Source organism: Lissotriton vulgaris, chromosome 2_1 (genome assembly GCF_964263255.1).
Source record: "Lissotriton vulgaris chromosome 2_1, aLisVul1.2, whole genome shotgun sequence".
Taxonomy (NCBI): domain Eukaryota; kingdom Metazoa; phylum Chordata; class Amphibia; order Caudata; family Salamandridae; genus Lissotriton; species Lissotriton vulgaris.
Window position 1 is genome coordinate 244126125 of NC_141687.1, and position 23545 is coordinate 244149669.

At 43.7% G+C, this 23545-nt stretch overlaps 1 protein-coding gene across 7 annotated transcripts in view; it reads left to right on the plus strand.

Annotated features, from left to right (window-relative positions):
• The window catches only part of MSI2 (musashi RNA binding protein 2), a 1814765-nt gene that overhangs the window by 1427463 nt on the left and 363757 nt on the right, over window positions 1-23545 (plus strand). For all 7 annotated transcript variants that reach the window (XM_086954835.1, XM_086954834.1, XM_086954839.1 and 4 more), the window contains exon 10: window positions 9998-10072. In XM_086954835.1, the coding sequence (XP_086810961.1) occupies window positions 9998-10072 (75 nt within the window). The remainder of the gene's footprint in view (window positions 1-9997; window positions 10073-23545) is intronic.

Consider the following 23545-nt stretch of genomic DNA (forward strand, 5'->3'; position numbering starts at 1 on the left):
CATCACTGCGGCAAATGAAGAGGAAAATTGAAGTAATGTTGTGTTATAAATTTATGATTTCATCTGCCATGACCTGCAGGATGTTCTGCAATGAAGCTGGAGATTAGAACCTTGGTCTTTTGAGCTTCCATATTTGTCTGGTATGCTGGGGAAGTTTTTCTTTGTCTTGATTTTGAGGATGCATGGAAGCCAAGACATTTTGTGAAGAACACAAGCTTTTCTCGAAGGACAGCAGCATTTAATAGCACAGATTAAAGTTTTGATAATTTTTTTAAATATAAAAGTAGGTCTTCAGAGAAGAAATCCGAGGGGGATTGAGCGCCTCCTTCTTTACCCATTCCACCTCCAGTTACAGGTTAGCCTCTGCAATTAGACATCCAAAAAAGGTTGTAAGGGGAAGTATTTGAACTGAAAGGGTTTTATGCGTTTGTTGGGCAACAAGTGTTGATTAATGCCCCTGCCTAAGTATACGTTTTGACCAGCTCACCTGGATCGGTAGACCGTTTTATTATCCATAGAGGCTCATGTATTAAAACACAACAATGCAAAGTAAAAATAGTTACTACCTTGCACGTTAGCCGATTAGAGGTAGTAATAGTAAAAAAACATCTGTAGAAGCAATCTCTTGCTACTCTTTGGCCTTAGAAACTTTCAAAAGAAATAGTAATTAATTGATTTTAGGTGTTTCATCTTAAGACCAAATGGAAAAGGTGTCAAAAATAACTTGTGAAATCAATAGCGCTGCCCTTCTTGCTCTAAACACGACTTTTTCATCTGTCAGATGCACAGAACTGAGGCAAAGCCGTATGTTTAAACATTTTTGCTAATTGCTCTATTGTTAAAGCACTTCCCGAACTGTCTGAATTCCATGATTAATTCTGCATACACATCCCTGTCCCTTTAAAATGCATACCGATTTGATTCTTTTGTAAATAGTGTAGCCAATTGTCATACCTTGAATGCAAGTAATGATACTTCCATAATTTTAATGCTCCCTACTTTCAGTGGTCCGGGAGGGTGGTTAATCATAAAATTCAATGAGTGACACTCTGCAATACCTATGTAGCGTGCTACACTAAAACCATTAATTAAGCTCAGTAGCATGCTCTTTATCAAGGGCTGTCAGCTGGAAAGTGCAAGTGTTTTGTATAGTGATGTCATATTTTGAACAGCGTCATTCACAACGCTTTTTTTCTGTGAAGTGCGTTTAACTTGTAGAAGTTCAGAATTGCCATACCGAAGAGTAAGACAAAACCACTCATTGAAAACATCAGACCAAACGTTTCCATCACAAAAAACGTTTTCCAGCTGCTTACTCACACAAAGCCTGCATCGTTCGCTTGTGGGATTGTGCCAGGTCAGTGTTTGTCCATGCTGTTCATTCTTTTAGGAATCTCAATTTTAGGAAACTCCACTTAGGGTACTTTCTTATGGATAATATGTACTTCGGTTATGTAACACCATTCCACATATCCTTTGAAGGCAGGGCTGGCACCAACCCTCTTCAGAGTGAAAAGGGCAAGTTCACCAGAGGTGATAGACCGATGCAAAGTGCTACTACAAGTGAGGATGCCCAGGCCAGGGCCTCAACGGAAGGTGTCGGCCCCTCGCCCTCCACAGATGTGATACTGTTGGGGACTGAATTATCTCCTGACTCCGCTTTAAGCTTTACCTGGGGTGGTAGCCTTCAGCATCAGCCTTTTGCGCCAAGACTTGAGAAATGGAGTAGATAGAGTGGTGGAAGGGCATATTTAGAATTTGAAGCACACTTACCCAGAACCCCCACCTTCATTTCTTCCTGACCCTGCCCACCCCAACCACTAATAGTCAAATTTCGGATGACTCGACTACACAGATAGACTAAGTCCTTTCATTACTTTATCTTATTGATCCACCAGACAACAGCTATGGCTTTTCAGAAGGGATTCACCTCCGGTTTTCTTTAAGATGTGAGGCTGAGGGGGGAGATTTTGTACATACTGTGTGGTCATGCTGGGTCATACGGAGGTTCTTAGAAAAGAGAGCAGCAAGTCTTCCAGAGATAGTGATGAGCAAAATAATTCTTCCATTCCAAGTGGGCCTGCTAAATATCCTTGTGGGCATTCATATAGGCAGGTGCAAGTTCTTGTTTATAGGGCTAGTGGTCAGTAAGGGGTACATTAATAGTCTTGGCAGCTAGCAGCACAAAAGGGAAACTGGACTAGATTTCTGACGGATTATCGAGAAACTGAGGAGACCCAATGATGCTCTCAAACCACCAGAAAATCGTGGGTGGTGGGGGAGGGGTGGAAGGACTGTAATGGGAAAGGAGTAGTGTGAGTGGGAAACAATACATAGGGGAAGGGGTCGGGCGTTTTTTCAGATGTATGAAATTCACATATGGGATTGGACATAATGCATACAGTATTGGATGGAACAGCATGATGTGCTTGCTTTGGATGCAGTTGATACTATGTCTTATATTAAAAAAAGATAAAAGGAATCTGAAAAGCAAGGAAAACTGTCCCCCTTAGGCAAGAATGCCGTCTTAAGAAGGCTCGTTATTGCCTCCAGTCTAAATATTGGTATCAAAGGCTCTGTCACAGCAATAAATCTTGCGGCACCTAGATCCTCTACATAGATCACTCGGGAGGGGGCAAAAAAATATGTCCCTATTTCTTGTCTTATGTTTGCCTAGTTTTACCCAAATATGAACACATGGCCTCTTCTAAAATAGTCTTCTGAAGGCTCTAGTCCTTGTTTATTTTTTAAGAGACTACCCTGAACTGTAGCTTTACAATATCAGTTGAGCGTACCTTCCACTGTGCTTAACAGGAAGTTTCTGAGCCGTACCCAGGAACAACCCTAAGGCATAATCAGTACATGATGTACAAATTCTGAGCCATAGAACCCCAGGTTTACCACTTGGAGAGGACAACGTTCTTATTGTAGGTTCACAATGGTAATTGTGTTTTTGCAACATGTTCAGCAGGATTTCAGAAGATTCAGGCATGTTAAAATCTGTTGCCATTTTGCTCCACCTTCCAGCCGTCTGTGATAGAGATGTTTCTTGAGAATCTGAAGGGCAGTTCTAACCTTAATTTTTCAAATTAATATTTGTTTTTGCTATATTTCCGTTTTCCCAGTAACTGACCAGGGTGTTGCATTGGTCCACCAGAGTAAATAACGGCTCGTATGGAAATGACCAGCACGGTGTACTCCCTCTATGGACTTCCTAAATCAGCAGATTGATTTCAGGATGGCTTAGCCATAGACGCCGGAGTCTCAGAAACCAAAAGACTTTTTGTGCATTCTCAAACTCTCCTCTGGTCCTTGGTGTTGTTGACCACAGACGCTACGCATTTAAGGTACTAGTTAGTCTTCAAGTAGTCGTAGCCTTAAGATGAAATGATCTACCTATTGTGCCTGCATCAAACGCCTAATTAAGCATACTCCAAAACTAAGACTCCAGTTCCTAGTTTGGCAATGGCTTGTCTTTTCAGTGTAAGCAACTGGACGTTCTGTTTAGGAATCATAACTGATAGTTTGTATTCCTCCATCTCTGGAACATATTACTGTCTGTACAAACATTTCAACAATAGGTAATTGTAATGTAGACTGCAGCACATCATTTCAAACAGAAGCCCCCGACCTCTGGAGGTCATCTTAAAATGTAATCCGGACAGGATATTAACTAAGATGTTTTGTATCACTTTTCTCTTCTCTCCCGATTTTTAAAACAATTCAGTCTGGGATCAGGCTATCATAACTCAGTTATAAAATAATAGTCTGGTTCTTTAGGAAATTCCTTCTTCTGCATTGGTTTCAAGGTATGAACTGCTTATTTCTGAGTAAAGGCCATGCTTGCTGGCACCCCACACAAAAACTTCATGTTAGTTATCAGTCAATAATAGCTCATGCACACTGTGCAGTCTTTGTAAATAGTGAATTGGCAGTGATTAGTGTGCAAGAGATGTATACTTGTATTGCTTTCGTACAGGCCCACAGACTTATGTCACAAAGACAGGGGCCATGCCGAACCTGTCCTTACTTCTGATAGACCATTGCCCCTGCAGTTCACACTAAGATCAAGAGAGAACCGAATCCACACAATCCCCTTATTAGCATTTCCTCTCTAAGATCAGATGAGAGCCAGAACATCACAGAATTATTTCTAGAAATCACAATGATGAGCCACTCCTCTAAATCTCACTTGTCAAACCCACAGGACCAGCCATCCAGCCTTACCACACAACACAGTACCACCCATTAGAAAGAGCCAAGGACAGAGTGAAAAAATAGGAATAATCTTTGCTATTAATATGACATATTGAAGTATAAAGTTTCAAAACCATTGACAGCCAAAGTTGAAACCAAAGATGCAACAACATATTGCACTTGCCCACACGTAAATCTACCCGTTTTACATCCTCAAATTACATCCTATGCCAAAATGCCTCCTCCCACTGTGTTCCAAATCCCTGCATGAATAATTGACCTTGACTTAAAATTGATTGTTTTGCTTTTCATTGAATGACCATTTCCTACATGCATTATTAGGTCTCGCCTAGCGCTAGCAGCGCGCATGCGCTGCCCTCGCCATGCGAGGGCTTCTTGGAATCAATACGGTTCGGAAAGTTCACTATGTACTCCGCCTTTGTTTTTCATTGGTGTGCGTCATTTTGCGTCACCAAATATGATAAATGGGGGTGGTATGATTGTCCTGGAGGCTTTTTAGTACCTCCTGGTTACCACCCTGTCCACTTTTTTCCATGCCCAGGTGGACTGGATCTTTTATGGGCAGCGTGACAGTCTCCTTCATTAGTCAACACGCACTATTTCTTTTCACAAGGCCAACATCTTTTTGGAAAATGCACCTTGGGCGGGCTCTCTACCGCCTCTTCAGACCCCAGGCGGCGCTGCGTCCTCCTGTTGCCATCTCCCTCGTGCGCCACCGGGCCGTCCAACGTGTCGACATTACTTCCGATAAATAATTCTGTGCGCACCCAGAGGTGCCTCCAGTGTCTCACTGACGGGCGCTTCCAGCATGGAGACGAATCGCATATCCCGAGAAAGATGAGGAGAGAGAAAGGCTACTTCCCCCTATATGTGATGAAGAAAACATTTTCAGGCACGTAGCTCGTTACACCCCAGGGGGGGGCGCATGGCTTTTTTTTTAACTTGTTATTTTACATAGTAAGCGGTTGGGTGTCCTGCCTCTGTTCTCTCTCTTTCGGTGGGCAGGGGCTGCTCTTCGGGGATGAAAGTGTTTGCTAAATTCATAGGACCCAGTGACCCGCCCTTTTCAGTGTACAACCACACAACTGGTGGTACAAACGCTTCATCTTCCTTTATATTGATAATATCTCATCTGCTCCAAAAACATAAACTGAGATGTGTGACCTCCCACCGGCTTATTCAAAATGTCAGGAGGGGCTTAAAATAGGCACCACCCTTGAATGGGCCTGATACACACTCAAACTCGTACTCGCTCTACAACTCCAAGAGACATCAGCACTGACTAATACGCCTGGAGGGGAAATAACTGCATCATTTTTACTCTTAAGAAGTCCGGTGACATCAGTCTAAAAAAAAAAATAGAGGCAAAAACAACAGTTGATGGAAAGAATGCAGAACAATGTCATACATTCACCCCAGTACAGAGATCTGGGCCTAAATCCATCGTTTTTTGCTCACCATGCCATTCAAGTTTGAACCCAGCCATATGCAAATCTGTCTTAACCCTGTGCCCCATGGCAACAGTCCAGCCCAAACTGCCAAGTCAGGTCCTCCCAGGACTGGAAACAAGCATCCTAGGACCGGTTTACAAGGGTTTTTTTAAAATTGCCGCAGCCTTTCGGTACTTTTAATAAATCCGCTTTTTGGATTAGATGCCAATTACCAGTTTATTTTTTTTATGCTAAAATCATGGCCTTAAAATTCAACCTGGACCCTCTAATCTTGGGCACATTTTACTAGTCGCCTCTGTTTTGAACCTGCACTTTTAGTTTGTGTTTCAAACATTCCTTTTGGAAGTTATTTTATAAATAAGGCTTCCTGGTTTGGAAAGTAAGTAACTTTCCCAATTGTAGCTTGGAGGTGATATCATCGCAGGCCTGGCCCTCATTAATGAAGTCAGTGTTACTTAAATTGGTGAGCTTCTTCAAAGCAACTATGCTGTAACTGCAATTACACGTTCTATAGAGGAGATTTGCCTTCCTGTTTGGGGGGATGCACTTGAACACGTGCCCTAAGCAGACTCCGGGCCACACTGTACTATGTTGGTGAGGGCTATTGTCTGACATGTACGTGCCCTACGCAGACTCCAGGCCACACTGTACTGTGTTGGTTAGGGCTATTGTCTGACATGTACGCACTGACTGTGACCTCACAGGACCCTGACAGGTCTTACACCCCCCCCCCCCCCCCCCGACCCACATCAGTGACTAGTTTTCGACTTCTCAATATTGTAACTGGGTGTGTACCGAGGCAAGGGCACGTCCAGGTCACATCCGATGTCATTTGATGCTATTTTAAGATATTTCTTAAGCGCTAGCCCTCAACATCAAAGTGGTCTCTTGGCGCTATACAGCGGGCTCAGGGTGCAGTGCACCATTCCTTGCTCTTGTACAACTCTCTGTAGCCTTGAAACAAAGTTTGTGCTCTGTAAATCCACACAGACTCCCACACAAACTAAGATAAATATAAATATAATAGTAAGGAAGGGATGTATTCTACTATAAAGGTTTTTATAGATATAAAAAATAGTGTAATGGGATTGAGGATGGCGGCACACCCAGCACCACAAGCAGTGCCCATGGGATCCCTCCAGAGGTTGCACTAGTGCTTACTATCCATATGCCTCATACTACTCTCATCTGCACTCACAAACCTTCTAGCACACACTGCTCTTCCCCCCAACACTCTCCATCCTTCTCACGAACACTGCTCTTATCCTCCTCACTCTGTCCTGCTGCATCACACTGCTCTTCTCCTCCTCCTTCTACTACAATCTCCCTCACACTGCTCATCTACTCCTATCTACTTAATTATACCTAATACTAAGCAAGTAATCTTACTTTCCTGCTACCTCACACTACTCTTCTACTTCTCACACTCCTTTCATATCCCTCCTACTACTCTCTACTCCTCTCTCCTTCCTTATTCCTTATACTGCTCTCCATACTTTCCTTACTTCAAAATCACACTAATCTCTTCTACGCCTTCTTCCTTCTCCCTCATACTACTCTCCCCACTACATTTTCTTCTGCCTCATGCTACTTTCCCCTCACTATACTTCATTAACCCTCATGCTATTCTTCTACTCATTCTGTCCCAAAACTTAAACACTGCTCTTCTCCTAATGCTATGCGTTAAACTAGTACACACATTACAATTCAACCAACATAAAGGTACAACATATCACATACAAACACTCAAAACACATAGCTAAAATACAATACCATTAGCAAAGCAAATAGCTTTAACTTAAACAAAGGCGAGACCTATTGCATTTCCAATGCTTGTTCTCTAAGTATAGCCTACTTTCCTGCATCCATGTCTTCCTTACTGTCTATTACCCTATTTTTGATAAGTACTCATACCTTACCCATAGAGCACAACCTCTTTTGATACCATAGCCCTGCAATCTCTTATGTTCCATTGACACATCCTGCCAACAATTTTCATGAGCTCACACTAATGATCAAACTCAAATAACTCCAACTAACCAAATCTAAATAGATGGACTAGTTTAATTGAGAGCAGAGCACTAATCCCAATAACCAACAATTACTGGATTAACCGTTAACCTGTGGTTTCCAGACTACTGTTCTACCTGCCATAAAGGGGCTTAAGCGCATCCACAGGGATAGTAAGCAGTATATAAATATACTTGCAATACAAAATAACCCTCCCTGTGCTTCGGCTGTTGGTTCTGTCATTAGATGTACATATTTTTATTTTGTCTGTCTAGCAATGGAGCGTGGTACAAGGGGCAGGCCTCTTATAAACAACTCATCTGGTGATGCATAAAGGGGAGGAGACTGAAGTAGGAGCTAGAGCTAGTGAAAAAGGAGAAACATAATCTTATCTGATGTAGTGTTAGCCGAAGAGGTGAGTTTCAGTTTCTTCCTGAATTGTAGAAGGGTTGGTGCTGTTCTAATGTTGGAGGGAATGTGATTCCAGCTCCTGGGGCATACGCTGCGATGGCTTGTTTATTTGATACTGTGGGAGCAGGGATCTGACCAAGGTCAAGCTAGGGCCAGGATGACATTTGTATATGCGCCTCCTCATCCCCCCTCCCAAAATCCTACTAAGTGCATAGCACAATCTTGATCTCCTGACCTTTCATCTTAAGGCTGTCAGAAGTTGGTCTGTAGTAAGACTCCTAGCTTCACTCCGTATTATTGGGTACCTTTGCTGACCAGTGTTTCCGTTGAACTTATTACCCCTTCTCCACATTGTTAAGTGTAGCATCTACTCTCTTCCTGTATGACTTGCATTTGAGGCTTTTTGTGAAGAGTAGTCCTAGGCAGCGGTGGCTGCTACCTGTTAGCAGCAGTAGAGCGGGGTGGGGGAAGGGACGGGGGAATAGGTTTTAAATATTTTACCTGCTGGCCGGCCGCCTTTCCTACGTCCTCTTCCTGGCTTCTTGGGGGAGGGAGACAGGAAGCACAAGGGATCCCAGACACCCTGCAGCTAATCACAATGCAGCGTGATTGGTCTGAGCGCCATGAAACGGCGCTCAGCCAGGGGCTGGAAGGTTGGACATGTCCTCCACGCAAACTGTAATGCAGCCTATATGGAGAAACACGGTATATGCGCATGACTGTTTGGACGGCCCAAGAGGGTCGGCCAAGTACTCCTGCTCACATAGGGAGTCCTAACCACTCCTCCTCCTGCTCTAAGAGCATCCCCGCCCCATCCCACAAACTTGCCGCAATGGGGGTAACTAAAATGATAACCTCAGGTTATCATTATTTCCTTTTTCCTTTTTTTACACTGCAAAAAGTAGTGGGACGACACTCCTCGCCTTAGTGGAGGAGCCGCCACTGGTGTAGGTTGCATTTTCTACTGTGCAAGGAAAGCGTACCCTTTGTGCAGATACGTAGGGCTAAGTTTTACATGCGAACGGATACATAATGCTTGGGAAACAATGTACAGTAACATAATCGGATGAATGTTTCCCAAGAATGTCTGTAGTGCTCATCTGAATAAATGTTGGTCGTCCCTGGACCTTTAGTACAGATCACCCAGAAGGTTAACATGGTTTCATGTCCTGAAATGTTTGACGACATTTTCTTCTGAAGTGACTTGTTTCTTTAAATTTGTTTCTCTCTCGGAAGGAGAGAAAGCATGTGGTAATGTCTGCTTTTCAGTTCTTTCTGGGTCTAGTGCTCGCGCGTTTACCTTTTGTCCTTTGGTCTCTCGGGATGAAGTACCTTGATCTCCAACTGTCAATAGCTCTAAAGCAAAGTATATTCAGTGTAAGCTCCTCAAATGTCACCGAAAACCTGGGATGTGCTTAGCCTTAGCACTTGGCATTTACTCTCCCAGCTAAGCAACATGCCCGTCCGTTCCTCTGCTGCCGTGTGTGCTAAAGTGCGTGCGTGCCGGTGGCGGCGCCTAAGGAGAGAAGGCGGCCCGTGGTGCTGCTGGCATTGGAAGTGAAGAGGGAGTAAAAACTGTATTTACCCTGTAAAGGTTGGAGTAAGGGTAAGCCTCCTTTCCCGGTTGCATACAGTAATTTCATGAATGCACGCGTTAGCAGTCGTGTACTCTGTGAATGACATTGCTGGGCACCAGCAGAGACCCCTTTGACACCTTCACAAACCGTGGCATCGTGAACGTCTGCGGAGTACTTTGATGTGCAGTTTGCTATTGGATTGCCTGTTGGCCGTCAGCGAGATGTAGCAATAGGCTGTGTTTTTTTGCTCAACATATCCTTGTATTTCTGTTTTTAAAAAAAATCCCTGCCAGACTTTCTAAATGTCCGTTTGTGTTTTTATTATTCAAGGTTACCCAAATTTTGTTGCAACATATGGCAGAGGATATCCTGGGTTTGCTCCAAGTTACAGCTATCAGTTTCCAGGTATGTTTATCGATTTTCCTATGTGCCCATTGTATAAGTAGTTACTATTTATCTTACACCATATTTGCTAAAACAAATACTTTTAACATCGAGTCCATACTTACCAATGCATAATGGTTTAGGATGAACATGTCCATATTTTTATTGAGTTTTGATGGGAAAGAATGCCGAAGAAAGCTAGTTCACCTGGAGTGCAGTTTTCAGATAACCTACCTGCTGCTTTCTCTGCTTGGTGACCCATGAAGGACTAACTGCCTTGCTTGCTGATATGTCCGCTCTAGGGCTCCAACTCCATAATTCCGATCCAACCCATGAAGGGGGACATTTACTAGACTTACTTTTCTCTAACTGCCCCACCCTGTCCGGCATAGTCACCTCTCAGCTGGACTGGACAGACCACCATTTATTAGAATTTGATCTTCCAATAGCTATCAAACCACCACTCCATAAAACTCTCCCCCCCATATGGCGGCGTCAGTGGCATAAAGTCACCGCTGAAGGACTACAGAAGGTCTGGGAAAATCCCTTATCCTTCGCAACTGACAATGTAGAAGATACTCTATCCAGCTTCAAGGAATCTCTTTTGAAAGCCTTGGATAAAGTAGCCCCGCTAAAACTTCACAAACAATTCCCCACCCACAAAAAGGAAAAATGGTACACAGATACCTTAAGAAGTGAGAAGCAAGGGTGTAGAAGGTTGGAGAAAAAGTGGCGGAGGTCGCACCTCCTAGATGATAAGAATGCCTACTTAAAAGCACAATCCAAATACTACAAAAACATCAAAACAGCGCGCAAATTTAGCCTGGCCCAGCAGATATCGGAGGCTGGCAACTCCTCAAAGGAATTATATAAGATTCTCGAATCCTTTGTGAAACCTACAGCATGTGTTAGCGTGGATGATTTCTCACTGCCACTTTGTGAAGAGATATCTCTGTTTTTCGAGAATAAAATCAACCTTATTTACGATAAAATCTTGAACAACACCTCTACCAATATCTGCAGCCCCACCCCCATTGTTAGCTCCGCTAACACCACCTTTCAACAAAAAACAATATCATTACTTTCCTTTCCCCCTATATCCGACACCGATCTCCTCCTTCTAACTAACCATATAAAATCTGGTTCCCCTAACGACCTTATACCCGCAAGAATGATGGCCTCTCTCAACTCCTTTCTTGGCCCACTCCTACAAATCATAATAAATCAATCCCTCGGTGAAGGACGGGTGCCTGCTGAGTGGAAACAAGCAGTTGTAAATCCAATTCAGAAAAATACCACTCTGCCCTGGTCTGATTTATCTAACCTCAGGCCCATCTCCCTCCTACCCTATCTTGGTAAACTTACAGAGAAGCATGTGAATACCCACCTGTCTAACTACATCGAGGCAGCGGAGGGCCTGGACCCCTCTCAATCTGGCTTCAGGCCCAACCACAGCATTGAATCAGCCCTCCTCTCCGTGACCGACAACATCAGGATGTCACTGGACAGGGGGGAATCAGTGATTCTAGTGCTGTTGGACCTATCCGCTGCCTTCGACACGGTATCACATGCTCTCCTTCTCGAAAGACTGAGTAACGTAGGGGTAGGAGGAACAGCTCTATCGTGGTTGCACAGTTTCCTTTCTGATCGAACCCAAGGTGTCAGACTGGGCTCCCATTCATCACCATCAAGAGAGCTAACTAAGGGTGTGCCACAGGGCTCGTGTCTCAGCCCCACGCTGTTTAACATTTACGTGGCCCCCTTAGCTAATTTGATAAGATCTTTTGGATTTACTCCTGTATCATACGCTGACGACACCCAGCTGCTTTTCCCCTTCCAAACCCTCACGCCGGCAACTCAATCATCATTTGCCAGCGGGATGAGGGCGGTAGCACATTGGATGGCTCAAAATTTTTTACAATGTAATGTATCCAAAACGGAGGTCATGCTGTTTGGAGGGGCCACACTTCTTTGGTCCCCAGATTGGTGGCCTCTGGAACTTGGCCCCATCCCCAAGCCCAAACAAACAGCAAAAAATCTAGGTGTTAAATTAGACCAAGCGCTCCTGCTTAAAGAGCACACCACGCAAGTGGCAGGTGCCTGCCTCCATGTGGTGGGGCTTTTGAGACGAGCCTTCCCGTTTCTACCCCCTAACCATAGGAAGACTCTCATCCAGACCCTTATCATAAGCAGAATGGATTACTGCAATGGTTTATACATCTCAGCTAATGAAGCACAGCTGAACAAACTTCAGGTCGTACAGAATACGGCGGCCAGATTGGCCCTCAACGCCCCTCCCAGAACGCCGTCCAGTCCCTTACTTCACCAACTCCATTGGCTACCCGTAAAGCAGCGCATCAAATTTAAAATCTGTAACGTCATACACAGATGCCTGTTTAGCACCAGTCCCAGCTATCTAAAAGAAAAATTCATGCCTTACATCCCTGCCCGCACACTTCGGTCCAGTAACCATCTCTTGCTTCAGGTCCCAAAGATTAGAAGGGCCAGACAGGGAGGCCGAGCACTGTCCTACAGAGGGCCAATTCTTTGGAACTCCCTGCCCACTGAACTAAAACAGACTAGGAGCCTGGAACTATTCAGGAAGAAACTGAAAACCTACTTGTTTACCATGCTTTAAATTTTTCAGGTTCTCTTCCTCAGCTCTAATCCTTGCAGCAACCCTCTAATATGCGAGCACCAGCGCAGAGATATCCCTTCGGGAATTTATTCATGCGCTTAACAAGCAAATAAATAAATAAATAAATAGCTGTTATCTCGGCATATGTTAGGCTTTGTTTATTTCTTTTGTGAAATCTACAGTGGTTGCTTGTTTAGCTTAATTTCATTCGCTGAAATATGAAGAGGCTCTAGAAAAATACAATGCTGTGGGACTTTGCAAATCGCAAATTTGCAGAACGCCCTTATAGCGGTCCACCTAAAGTTCTACTACAGTCTCCTTATGCCATGGAATATACCTGGATTTCAAATGGATTGTGCTGCACTCTCACTGTTTCTGTTGGCTTGAGGCGAGCCCCGGAATATTTAAAATAAAGCACCGAGTACAAAACGACCAGAAGTAAATTGGCTTGTTACTACTGCAGCCCAAGGGACATGGCTGAGTAAGGCTGGCATATGTAAGCCAGACGTTCATTAACATATTAGGGGGTGGGGTGTCTTTGGGGCCTTCCAGCATCAGCCCCTACATCTAGCTGTAAGCAGTGCCTTATCCGCTGATAGTCAGTGGATGTACTAATTTTACCCCTCACCCAAAACATAATGTTTGTGGCATGTGTAGCTGTAGATACACGTGGTGTGCATACTCCTGCCATCTAGTGTTGGGCTTGGATGTGTGCCACTTGTTTTCCTTTGAAGAAGACTTCAAGTCATGAGGTGCAGTGGCTCCACCTATTACTGATAATGTGCATGGGCATCAGTTCCGTTGTTCGATTTTCTTTTTTTGCTAGCTAGTACGGCTGTGTTTAAACAGCTCTGGGTTGACACTTCTTGGTGTTTTTCTCGCTTGCCTTCGAACTTCTCCATACCCGTAGAAAAAAAGATACCATTGTCTGCAGAGTCTTCTGTGTCGGCACAACCTTAGTCTGGCTCGCTGACCAGGTTCTTGTCTGTGCCACCTCAGGGCCTGGCCTGTCCTACCTTCCACTCCAAAAACACCCTGAGGTACTGATGCAAAGGGCATTTCGCTGGCAGGGAAGAAACCATCTTCGGCAAGCAAATCCTTTTTCAGCCACAGATTGGAAAGATCCTCATGAAGCCTCCTCCCAAGGGGTTGGACACTGCTCCTAGTAAGATGAAACTGTTTTTAGGAGACTTTCTCACCTTGGAGCCTGAACCACCAGCCAAAGGCAGTAAGTATTAGGATTGGGCATTAACCTGCTTCCAATTAGACCCTGTCCTTTACCTCCTCCTTCCCTTCCAGGACCAGTTCCATCCACTCTTCCTCCTCCACAGGTTTACCCATCACACTCTCCAGAGGTTTCCCACATTCATCATTTGGAGAGAGGAGTCCTTCCGCTCTCTTACACCCTCATAAGGCCCCTTTCAACTGAGCCTCCGGATGACCCTTGGGATGATTGACTTTGATCCACCTGGGGGCACTGACTCAGAACTCCATCTTGCCAAGCCAGCCCCTCCAGACAACACCATCTCTTACCACGAGGTCCTTCATCGAGCCACCTCCTTCGACAACTTCCACAAGGAGGACTTCAGGTCCAAGAAGACAATGATTTCCTCATAGAGATGCTCTCCTCCACACAGCGCTCCCTCTGATTTTTATCCATGCTTGACTCCCGGGGTAGAGGGAAGGGTGGTACCACTAAACCAGCCACACCCTCCAAACACTAACGCTCTCACATTCCACCCCCGATCACACTACACCTGTTGTGGGAAATCTGCAGGTTGTTCTTCGACAGTGGGCAGACCGCCATAGTCTTACTAATCAGTCTAGGGTTCACTATCAGTATGATAAAATCCCACCTCTAACTCCTTCAAATCCATCCCTGCTTGTGTGCAGTGCTCACGTCAGTCACTGGCAAAGCCTGTCCCGGCCTGTATGGGTCCAAGGTTTCCAATCGTTGCTCTCCTTTTTCAGCAAGATTGCCAAATAACGATATGTACAGTTATGCATCTACTCGGGATGCTGGTCTCCTGTATTACCGTAGTCTCCTCATGACAAGTTACACATGCGCTCGTTGCAAGAGTGCCTAGCTGCACAATGGTCTCAAGTGGAGGATCACTGCAAAAATCTAGTGTTGATCTGGGGGCAGCACACTTCACTCTCTGCATGTGGTCTAACAGCAACAATCTGCTGCAAGGCCACCGCCTTCTCAACCCAGTTCCACTGGTGACCATCACAACGGACGCCTCCCTCACATGTTTGGGGGGGGGGGGGCGCATTTACAGGAGTTGACTGTTCAGGGTATGTTGGCTTCCCATCAAAAAGGTCTCCACATAAACTACCTGGAGCTGCTGGTCATTCATCTGGCACATTCAACACAAAGTGATTCTCAATTGCACGGACATGACCGCCATGTTCTACTTACTGAAATAGGACAGGGAAACGCTCACCACTGTTGTTGGCATTAGCACAAGGCATGTTGCAATGAGCAGTCCATCTGCCAGAGTAATACTTACTGGTAGTGGCCAGACCTACTCAGCAGGATGCAGCAACATATCCACAAGTGGGAACTCCACCTACAAGTCCTACTCCAGTACTCCTATTGTTGCGAGTTTTCCAATATAGACATCTTTGCCACTGCCATAAATACAAAATACCGATGCTTCACCTTCAGGTACCCATACCTGTATTTGCCTAACCTTTCCCACCTCTCCTGCTTCTTGTGTTTGTGGTTTGGAAGCTTCGACAAACATCCCTCACTCATCTTGGTGGCTTCCCCATGGGCCAGACAACCCTTGTTCACCACCCTCCTCAACCAGTCCCTAGTGCCCCAAGCGAAGCAGCCCAGTAGGCTAGACCACCTCACGCAGTGTAGGACACAATCAGGCACCTGAATTCCAGGCAGCTCAAACATGCGATTTGGCTACTGAGGTCCTAGAATTTTGCTAATTTAACCTTCCTCCTTAGTGCAGGACTATCCTGAAGGAGGCATGCAGACCTACAACACGAGCCTGCTATGCAGCCAAGTGGCAGTGGTTTGTGCACTAATGTCTTCTCAGGCGCATCGACTCACTCGAGGCAGCAGTCCAAGACATTGTCTGTTATCTGTTTAACTTGCAGAAGGTAGGTTTCACTTATACTTCATCAGACTACATTTAGTCGCAGTTGCTGCTTCCCTTCAGAACAGGGTACACATTTCTCTCTTCAGGGCTGCGGCCATTAAAGCCTTCATGGAGGGATTTTAAAGGCTCATTCCACCTGCCCCTGTGTGGAACCTCCACATTGTTCTTACAAGACTTAGAGCCCTCCTTTCAAATCACTTCACTTGTGCCCTTTGCAATTCCTTCTCAGGAAGGTGGGCTTCTTATTAGCCATCACCCCCTCATCTGTGTGAATGAGCGTCATGCTCTAACCCCAGAGCAACCTTTCTTCCAGGTTCACAAAGATAGGGTAGTCCTTAGGATGAACCCCAAATTCCTCCACCTTTCACCATAATTAAACTATCTAACCCCCAGTATTTTTTCCACATCCAAATGCAGTGGCATAGAGGGCTCTTCACACACAAGATCTCCAAAGGGCTCATGTTTATTACATTGACAAGACAAAATCCCTCCGTAAAATACAGCCGCTCTGTGTTTCCTTCTACAAACCATTCAAAGGCAGTGTATACAGACCTGTTACACAAATTCCCAGAGATCTTTACCTGTCCTTCCCAGACCCCACTCTACCCACAAAAAAGGCACCTCTTTGGCTTTTTAGGTACCGTTTTTATAGCGGATATCTGCAAGGGAGCTACCTGGTCCACTCCGGACACTTTCACAAAGTACTACTGTGTAGATATCCTAGCACGCCAACAAGTTAACGTTGGCCAGGCTGTACTCCGCACACTTTTCCAGTTCTCTTCAACACCCTCTGGATACCCATCGCCTAAGGGTAAACTGCTTTAGTCTTCACACAAAATGTGTATCTGCAACTATTCATGCCACAAATGGAAAATATTACTTACCCTATAAGCATCTGTTCGTCGATGTAGTTCTGTAGATTCATATGCACCCAGCCTTCTCCTAGGAAGACTCTGATTGTTGCACATGCCTTTCTTTCTACATTCTTTACATGGTCATCTTCCTCTGTGTCTCTAGGGTCCATTTCCTTCCTCACCCCACCGTGCAAAAAAATCTAACAATGGAGCCGATGCCCATGCGCATTACCATGAAGTATACAAACGCATTACCAGCAATATGTAAAGCCACTATATCTTGTGACTCAGAGTCTTCTTCAAAGAAAAACAAGTTCACACATCCAAGCTATACACTAGATGGCAGGAGTGTGTTCAGCATGTGAATCTACAGCACCACATGGCACGAACAGATGCTTACAGGGTAAGTAACATTTTTTACTTCACTAACACATCACGGTCAACAAAACATTGGCCTTGTTAGTCAGATCATCCCGCGCTTCCACCCTCCTCCGGCCTCCTCATTTCCATATTATAGCATGCCATTAAAACCCATACGACCTATTCCTTCCGTTCACTTGCCTCCTCCTTATTTCTCTCCCAAAGCACTAACATCAAAGCCCAGTCACTGATGCCTTCTAGCTCTATGCAGCTTCCTCATTTTCAGCCTATGTTGCCATTATCCAAGCACAGTCTTGCAAGCCCCAGCCATCAAATCTGAAGAAGAGAAGCCCAGAGACGCAAGATGTCAGGAAAAAAGGCTTAACATTTCACTTGGATTGAATTTTTTGGATAACTAGACTGAAAAAAAAATTATCAAAATACGTAAATATTTCTACAACAGTGCTAAGTAAAGTCAGTAGTAATAGTCAGTCATACATTTTAGAGGGTCCATTTTAAGGACAGTTTTCAGTGGTAACCAAGGATTCATTTTGAGCGCCACCTGACTCGAATGGCATGCAAACAAAGGTTTTTTATTCTTGGTTGTTTAGCCTTTTCTACTTCCAGCTACAGACATTAGCGGTTCTAATTTTATTTGGCAAGATCACGAAAGAGGTTTAGTCCTGAAGAAGTTTATTGGTAGTGTCGTATTTTTGCATATAATGAGTCTTCAATCTTTGGAAACCTCATTTAACACTCACAGCTATATTAGCTTACATGCTTTCTCCCAAATGAAATACTTCAGTATTTGAGTCCTACTTGAATACTAAAATTGAAAATAAAACGTGACCGAGGCCTCTATGAATCTGCAGCACTTTTTTTGTGCTTCGGATTCATGTCTGTGCATTGCTTCAGTACCTTTTCTTTCAACCAGCTGAAGGACTCCTCTTTTCAGTGTAATTACTTTTTGGACATGCAGGCACCTAAACTAAACCATTTTTTCAGACGTGGTTGTTTTCACTCTTGATGAAAAATGGAGCGTAGTAAATTTAAGTGAACCGTGTTTGGTTTCTTCAGACTGCCATTTTTTACCGAGCCCTTTGTACTCCAACGTAAGTCTTGCCTCACTTTCTTTTGCCTGCCATCTTGAGTGGCGTGTTCTGCATTTACAATTGTGCTCTAGACTATGACCTATGACACATAATTAAACACTGGCATGGTGGGTTTCCAACCTTTGCAGATCATTTACTATATAGCAATTTTTCAGGGGACATTGCCATTACTGTTATACACTTCGCTACTTTAAAACAAACAAAAAAAACTACATTTTGCTTTTATACAATTTTAAATAAGTTGTGTTTTTATAGTAGTTTAGTTGTCATAGTCTGTTTTAGCACATTGCACCTTCGTATTGCCTCACCGTTAAGTGGTTGCAACTTTGCGTGCTTCTGGAAGTGTCTGAAAGGGTCTTAAACGAACTGTGAACATAATTAGTCCTGAACTCGCCAAGATCTGCAATCTGTGTTATTCAGCAAGGATTCCTTCAGACGGCAAAAAGGCCTCAATCACCCCACCCCCTTAAAGATACCAGCTGCTGATCCTTCCAACATTTCTGACTGCAGACCTATTTCTTTACTCCACTTTCCATCCAAAGTCTTAAAAAAGGTAGTGAGTAAACAACTTTCTGTTTACCTGAAGATAATGCTTTGCTTGACCCATCTCAGTTGTGCTAATGCTTTGCTTGACCCATCTCAGTTGTGCTTCATACCAGCCTAGAGCACAGAGTCCGCTCTTGTCATGACTGATCTGCTATTTATATCGGATAACGGCAGTTTTGCCGCCCTAGTTCTTTTACACCTCATAGTGCTATTTGGTGCTGTGTCCCAACCGTTACTGCTTTCTAAATTTGGTTTAGGGGATCTGCTGTTAAATGGCTACACTCTATTCAGTCAGATGGGCACTTGTTTTGAACTGCAGGGTCCCTTTAAGATTCTGTTTGAGTCCCACCCTATTTAATGTTTACACTTTCCCCTTGGCAGCTCTAGTCAGATACTTTAATTCAATATTGTTTCCTATGCTGATGATACTCAAGTCATCGTCAGACTATCTGAGAACCATGTAAATGTGTGTGTCTTGTAAAGCGCACTGCTACCCGGAGGCGTCCTGGCGCTATAGACTGCTGGGGTACCCGTCCTGGCTTTCCCTGTGAGATGTTCCCTCCTGGTTATCTCCAAGGTGAAACCAGGCATCCCCGGCGTTTGTGGGGGGCCGTTGTGGAGATGAGGCAAGCTAATGCCCAGAGTTGCCGAGTGTGATCCCTGGTTAGAGTAGGCACCGAGGCGAGAATTATCGAGTCCGCTGACCCTGGTTCACGACCCTGCCGCGTCGGGGATTGAACCCTGGTCCCGGGCCGTCCTCTGCTTCCGGGTCTGCCGCCTCTAACCAGTGAGCCACACTACTCACACCATGACTCTATTATTATTGCTTTCTGTGAATGGATGGTTTCAGTTGCCAATTGGATGACTCTGAATTATCTCAAACTTAATACTGATAAAACCGAGATAATTGTATCTGGAAACCAAGCTCTGATCCCTGTGTTGGTGGCCTGAATAACGAGGGGGTCCCTTCTACCCTGGTGGATTTAGCACAGAATGCAGGAATAGTGTCAACAAGAAATTGACCTTTTGCGCTATTTAGGGGAGGGAGGGGGTACATTCTTGACTGTGTTGGGATATTATAGAAGATATATTTGTTCACTGAAGATGTTGTATAACGTAATAATTGCTGTGTGATGAAAAACCTTCAATAAAATGTTTTTTTTTTAAAAAACAAGAAATTGACCTTTGCCAAACATATCAACCAGTGGACATCAGTTGCTTCCTCATTCTAAGTCTGCTGTGAACAATTATTTCTAAGACACCTGTGTCTTCCTGAAAGCGATGGTACAAGCACTCATCTTTTATTGTATTGATTATGCCATTTCATCTTATTTTGGCATTCCCAGTACTCTTATCCACTTCCTGCAAATTGTCCAAAATGTTGCGGCACCTCTTATTCTTCACTTTCCTATATTTTCTTCTATTAGATATCATCTTAACCAGATTCACTGACTCTCAGTTAATTAACAAATAATTAAAAGCATTGTTTCACTCACGAGGCTGTAAAGAACACTGGTCCCCTATACAACAAGAGGCATTTTGTTATATTTTCTTTTGCACAAAACCTACAGTCTAGCTCTTTAAACCTTTAGAAAGTTGCTAGGATTAAGAATAGTAGATTAGCGGACAGATCTTTCTCCTAATCAGCTGCCAAAGTAAGGGAGGTACTTCCTCTTGACCATAATTCCTCACAAAATCATCTAGCATTCAGGAAAAAGCTGTAACCCTGGGTTTCTTGCAACTCCTAACTTGGTCCTTAATGTAGGAAACTTCGAACGCCTGGATGCCCGTTTAGGCAACAGCATGCTATAAAAGTTGAACATTAAATGTATTAGTTTAGAAATTGAGTGCTACTTAGGATAGCCTTCATTTTTAGGAAATTACTGCACCATAGACTTTGACAAATAACTCAAGGTTTGGATATTTTAAGCTGGTCACTGTGAAGTCTGTTTGATAGAGCTTATCTAGATCCAAGGAGCAGTGGAGTGCATACAAATACATTTTATTTCAGCATGTCCTCTTCGAGGATATGTTTTACATTGAGCAGTATGAGTTATGACATATTTCAACCCGTGTTGCAGAAGCAAGGATGTAACACCCATCCCACCACCAACCCTCGTCTGTCAAAACGTTAAAATGTTTATCTATATAGACCCCATTTTTATCTTCCATGTTTGATTACACTGTAATGTAATATTTGTCATTTCTTTGTCCCGCTGTAGTTAAATTGCATCATCTAGCAGATGTCACCATGTTAAATTGTTATGGATGCTTTTATTAGAAGTTGGGAGAGAAAACTCCTTTTTGTCTGACTGTAGCCGTAGCCATTTGCCTAGTGACTGATGCTTCTCTATCCTCTCTATTACATTTCCATAAAAATGGATGACAGCCCAGTGCTGCCAAGGCAGAGGAGTGTTAATCACTTTGGCAACTGTTCCATCTTTTCTTATCGAGTTTCTCTCGGCTCCAAGAGCTCAGGGCGTGCTCATGACGGGAGCCTCCTTGATTTCTTTTCTCACTTTGTTTCTCGGTCTTATCTCTTTAGTTTAGTTTATTAATTTCTGTTCTTATTTCACTTTTCAGACGACTTGCCGGTTTCACAAGACATTATTTTTATCGACTAGCTCTTAAAAATGTGCTACTCATTACAGGGCTTACTGTTCTGCTAACGATACAGCGGGCCGGATGGATTATTGTTCTCTGATACTGTTAACAAAGTGCTGCCTAGACTGGCCGCTGGTTTAAATAAATTATTTGTATTTTCTTCTTAAAGTCTGACCTACTTATTCTTTCATCTGTGTTGTCCTGTTGCATAATATGAGACTGTGTTTAATGCACTTACTGAGAATGCGTGGAATGCACAATTCTGAGCAGGTGGGCTTATGCGACTCCTATTTTTGTAATATCGTATTTGAGGCTGCTCTCTCCGATGGGCTCCTACCACGGGCCAAACCCTTTGGAAACTCAATACAAGGCAACCAGCAGCTCAACTTGAATAAAAACCAGAGAGGGTACGAATTGATGTATATCATTCCTAAAGATGGCTGGCCATGTGGCCAAGGTGACCCTGTCATACGACATGATTGCAAACCACTGTGGTGGTCGATTAAATATTTTGCTAGATCTATTCGGTGCATAGTTGAATTGAACCGAGTGTGTGGTAAAATGGAAACCACATGAAAGCTAGTGATTGCCTTTTTTTTTTAAAAAAAGACACCAGATCCATAAGCACATGTTAATGTGAAACTGCGGCAGCTATTCTTATGCATTGTAAAGTTTCATTAAACTATAAATGGAGAAGGCAGGAAGGCATTACACTTCTCACAGACTTGATTTGTAAATCAACATTTATTGAGGAGGGGTAGGATTGGATGGAAGATCCATTGGTCTTTCTGAAGCCATCAAGTTTAGACTTTCTATGTCCCAATCTATTACCAGTAGAGTGTAAAAAACATAATTACTGTGTTGGGAAGGATGGTTGTCCAATTGTTAGATGTTGAGAAAATGCCGGGGATGAATAGGATTATCAAAAATACATGATCCTGTTAGAAAAATGAAATGCCAAAGCTGCCACTGAAAAATAATTCGCTCACCCTTCATTGTTTTGACGCTTGCAGAATATGCCATCTAGTCTAGTCAGAGACTGCATGTGATGGAGAAAGTAGAAATGCTTTAATAAAGTGCTAAAACCTGGAAGTGCTTATGCTTTGGCTTCATATATATATATATATATATTTATTTAGGGGGTGTGGTGAATGAGGAACAGTTCATTTTTTACCTTTAGGTGGAAGCCCTCCACATTTTTTCTTGTTCACCTCCTGACCCCATAGGACTGTCAAAGTAGCTAGGCCAGGTGGCCAACGCCAGTACAAGACCCACTGCAAACATCTAGGCATTGGGACCATGCCAAATGTGAAATGTTTACTTCATATGCGGCAGGCTGTGGAGACAGATTCTCTAATCCTTGTGCTTTCTCCTCCATCCCATTGTTATGCTTGACAGTGGAACCACACATAAAAATGGCCCTTTCATAATCAGCGATGCAACGTAGGTGAGCAAGCGGTATAGTCAGTGCTTGAAATGGGCAGGTACTGTCTGGTACCAAGTACTTGCACTTCTTTAATGTGAAAGGGGGAGTACCTTCACTTCTCTGCGCTGTTGCAATACATTTAATGGGAAAGTGCTAGCATGTGTGAGGGGCAAAGACGTACTCTATATGGTGAGTACCAGTACTTCTGTATTTCCATTTAAAGCACTAGCTATAGTGTTTTCCAGACTGAAGTCTCACTCCATAAAACAGTAGTATCCGTGTAGTATTCCAACCTCCACCTCATCCTTTAGGACGGTGTTATGGACAGAATGCTTTTCATAATATATCCACTTTTAGTTTTCGTGGAGGATTCACAGCTTTCCAATCCCATCTCCGCAATTCTGTTTTACGTTGTTGCTGGTAATGTGACAGTGCGTTCCCCGAGAGGTCTTTTCTACCTCTGAGATACCTATTTTGCGTTTTTCTCTAGCTGTGCTGCATCTCTGCTCTAGCATCTGCCTCGGGTACCTGCAACCTTTCCTGAAATGTAATATTTTTCAGTATTGTCTGCTTCTAAAGTGTCCATTGCAGAGTTTCGGATTTCAGACGGCGCTAAAGGGCGGTTAATCGACTTCCACCGATATTAACTTCGTTTCATTGTTGAAAAAGGCAACTTTGCAGTTATGTACATTTCGAGCAACCTGGAGCCAGCTTTTATTTGTACAACTCTGTCGGTTGTTTTAGCAAGGAGCCATGATCACGTTTTTGAAAACTTCCCAAAAATATTCCATGGAGTTTTTTTGTGTGAAAGGTAAGATTTTAGAAGCAGGCTGCA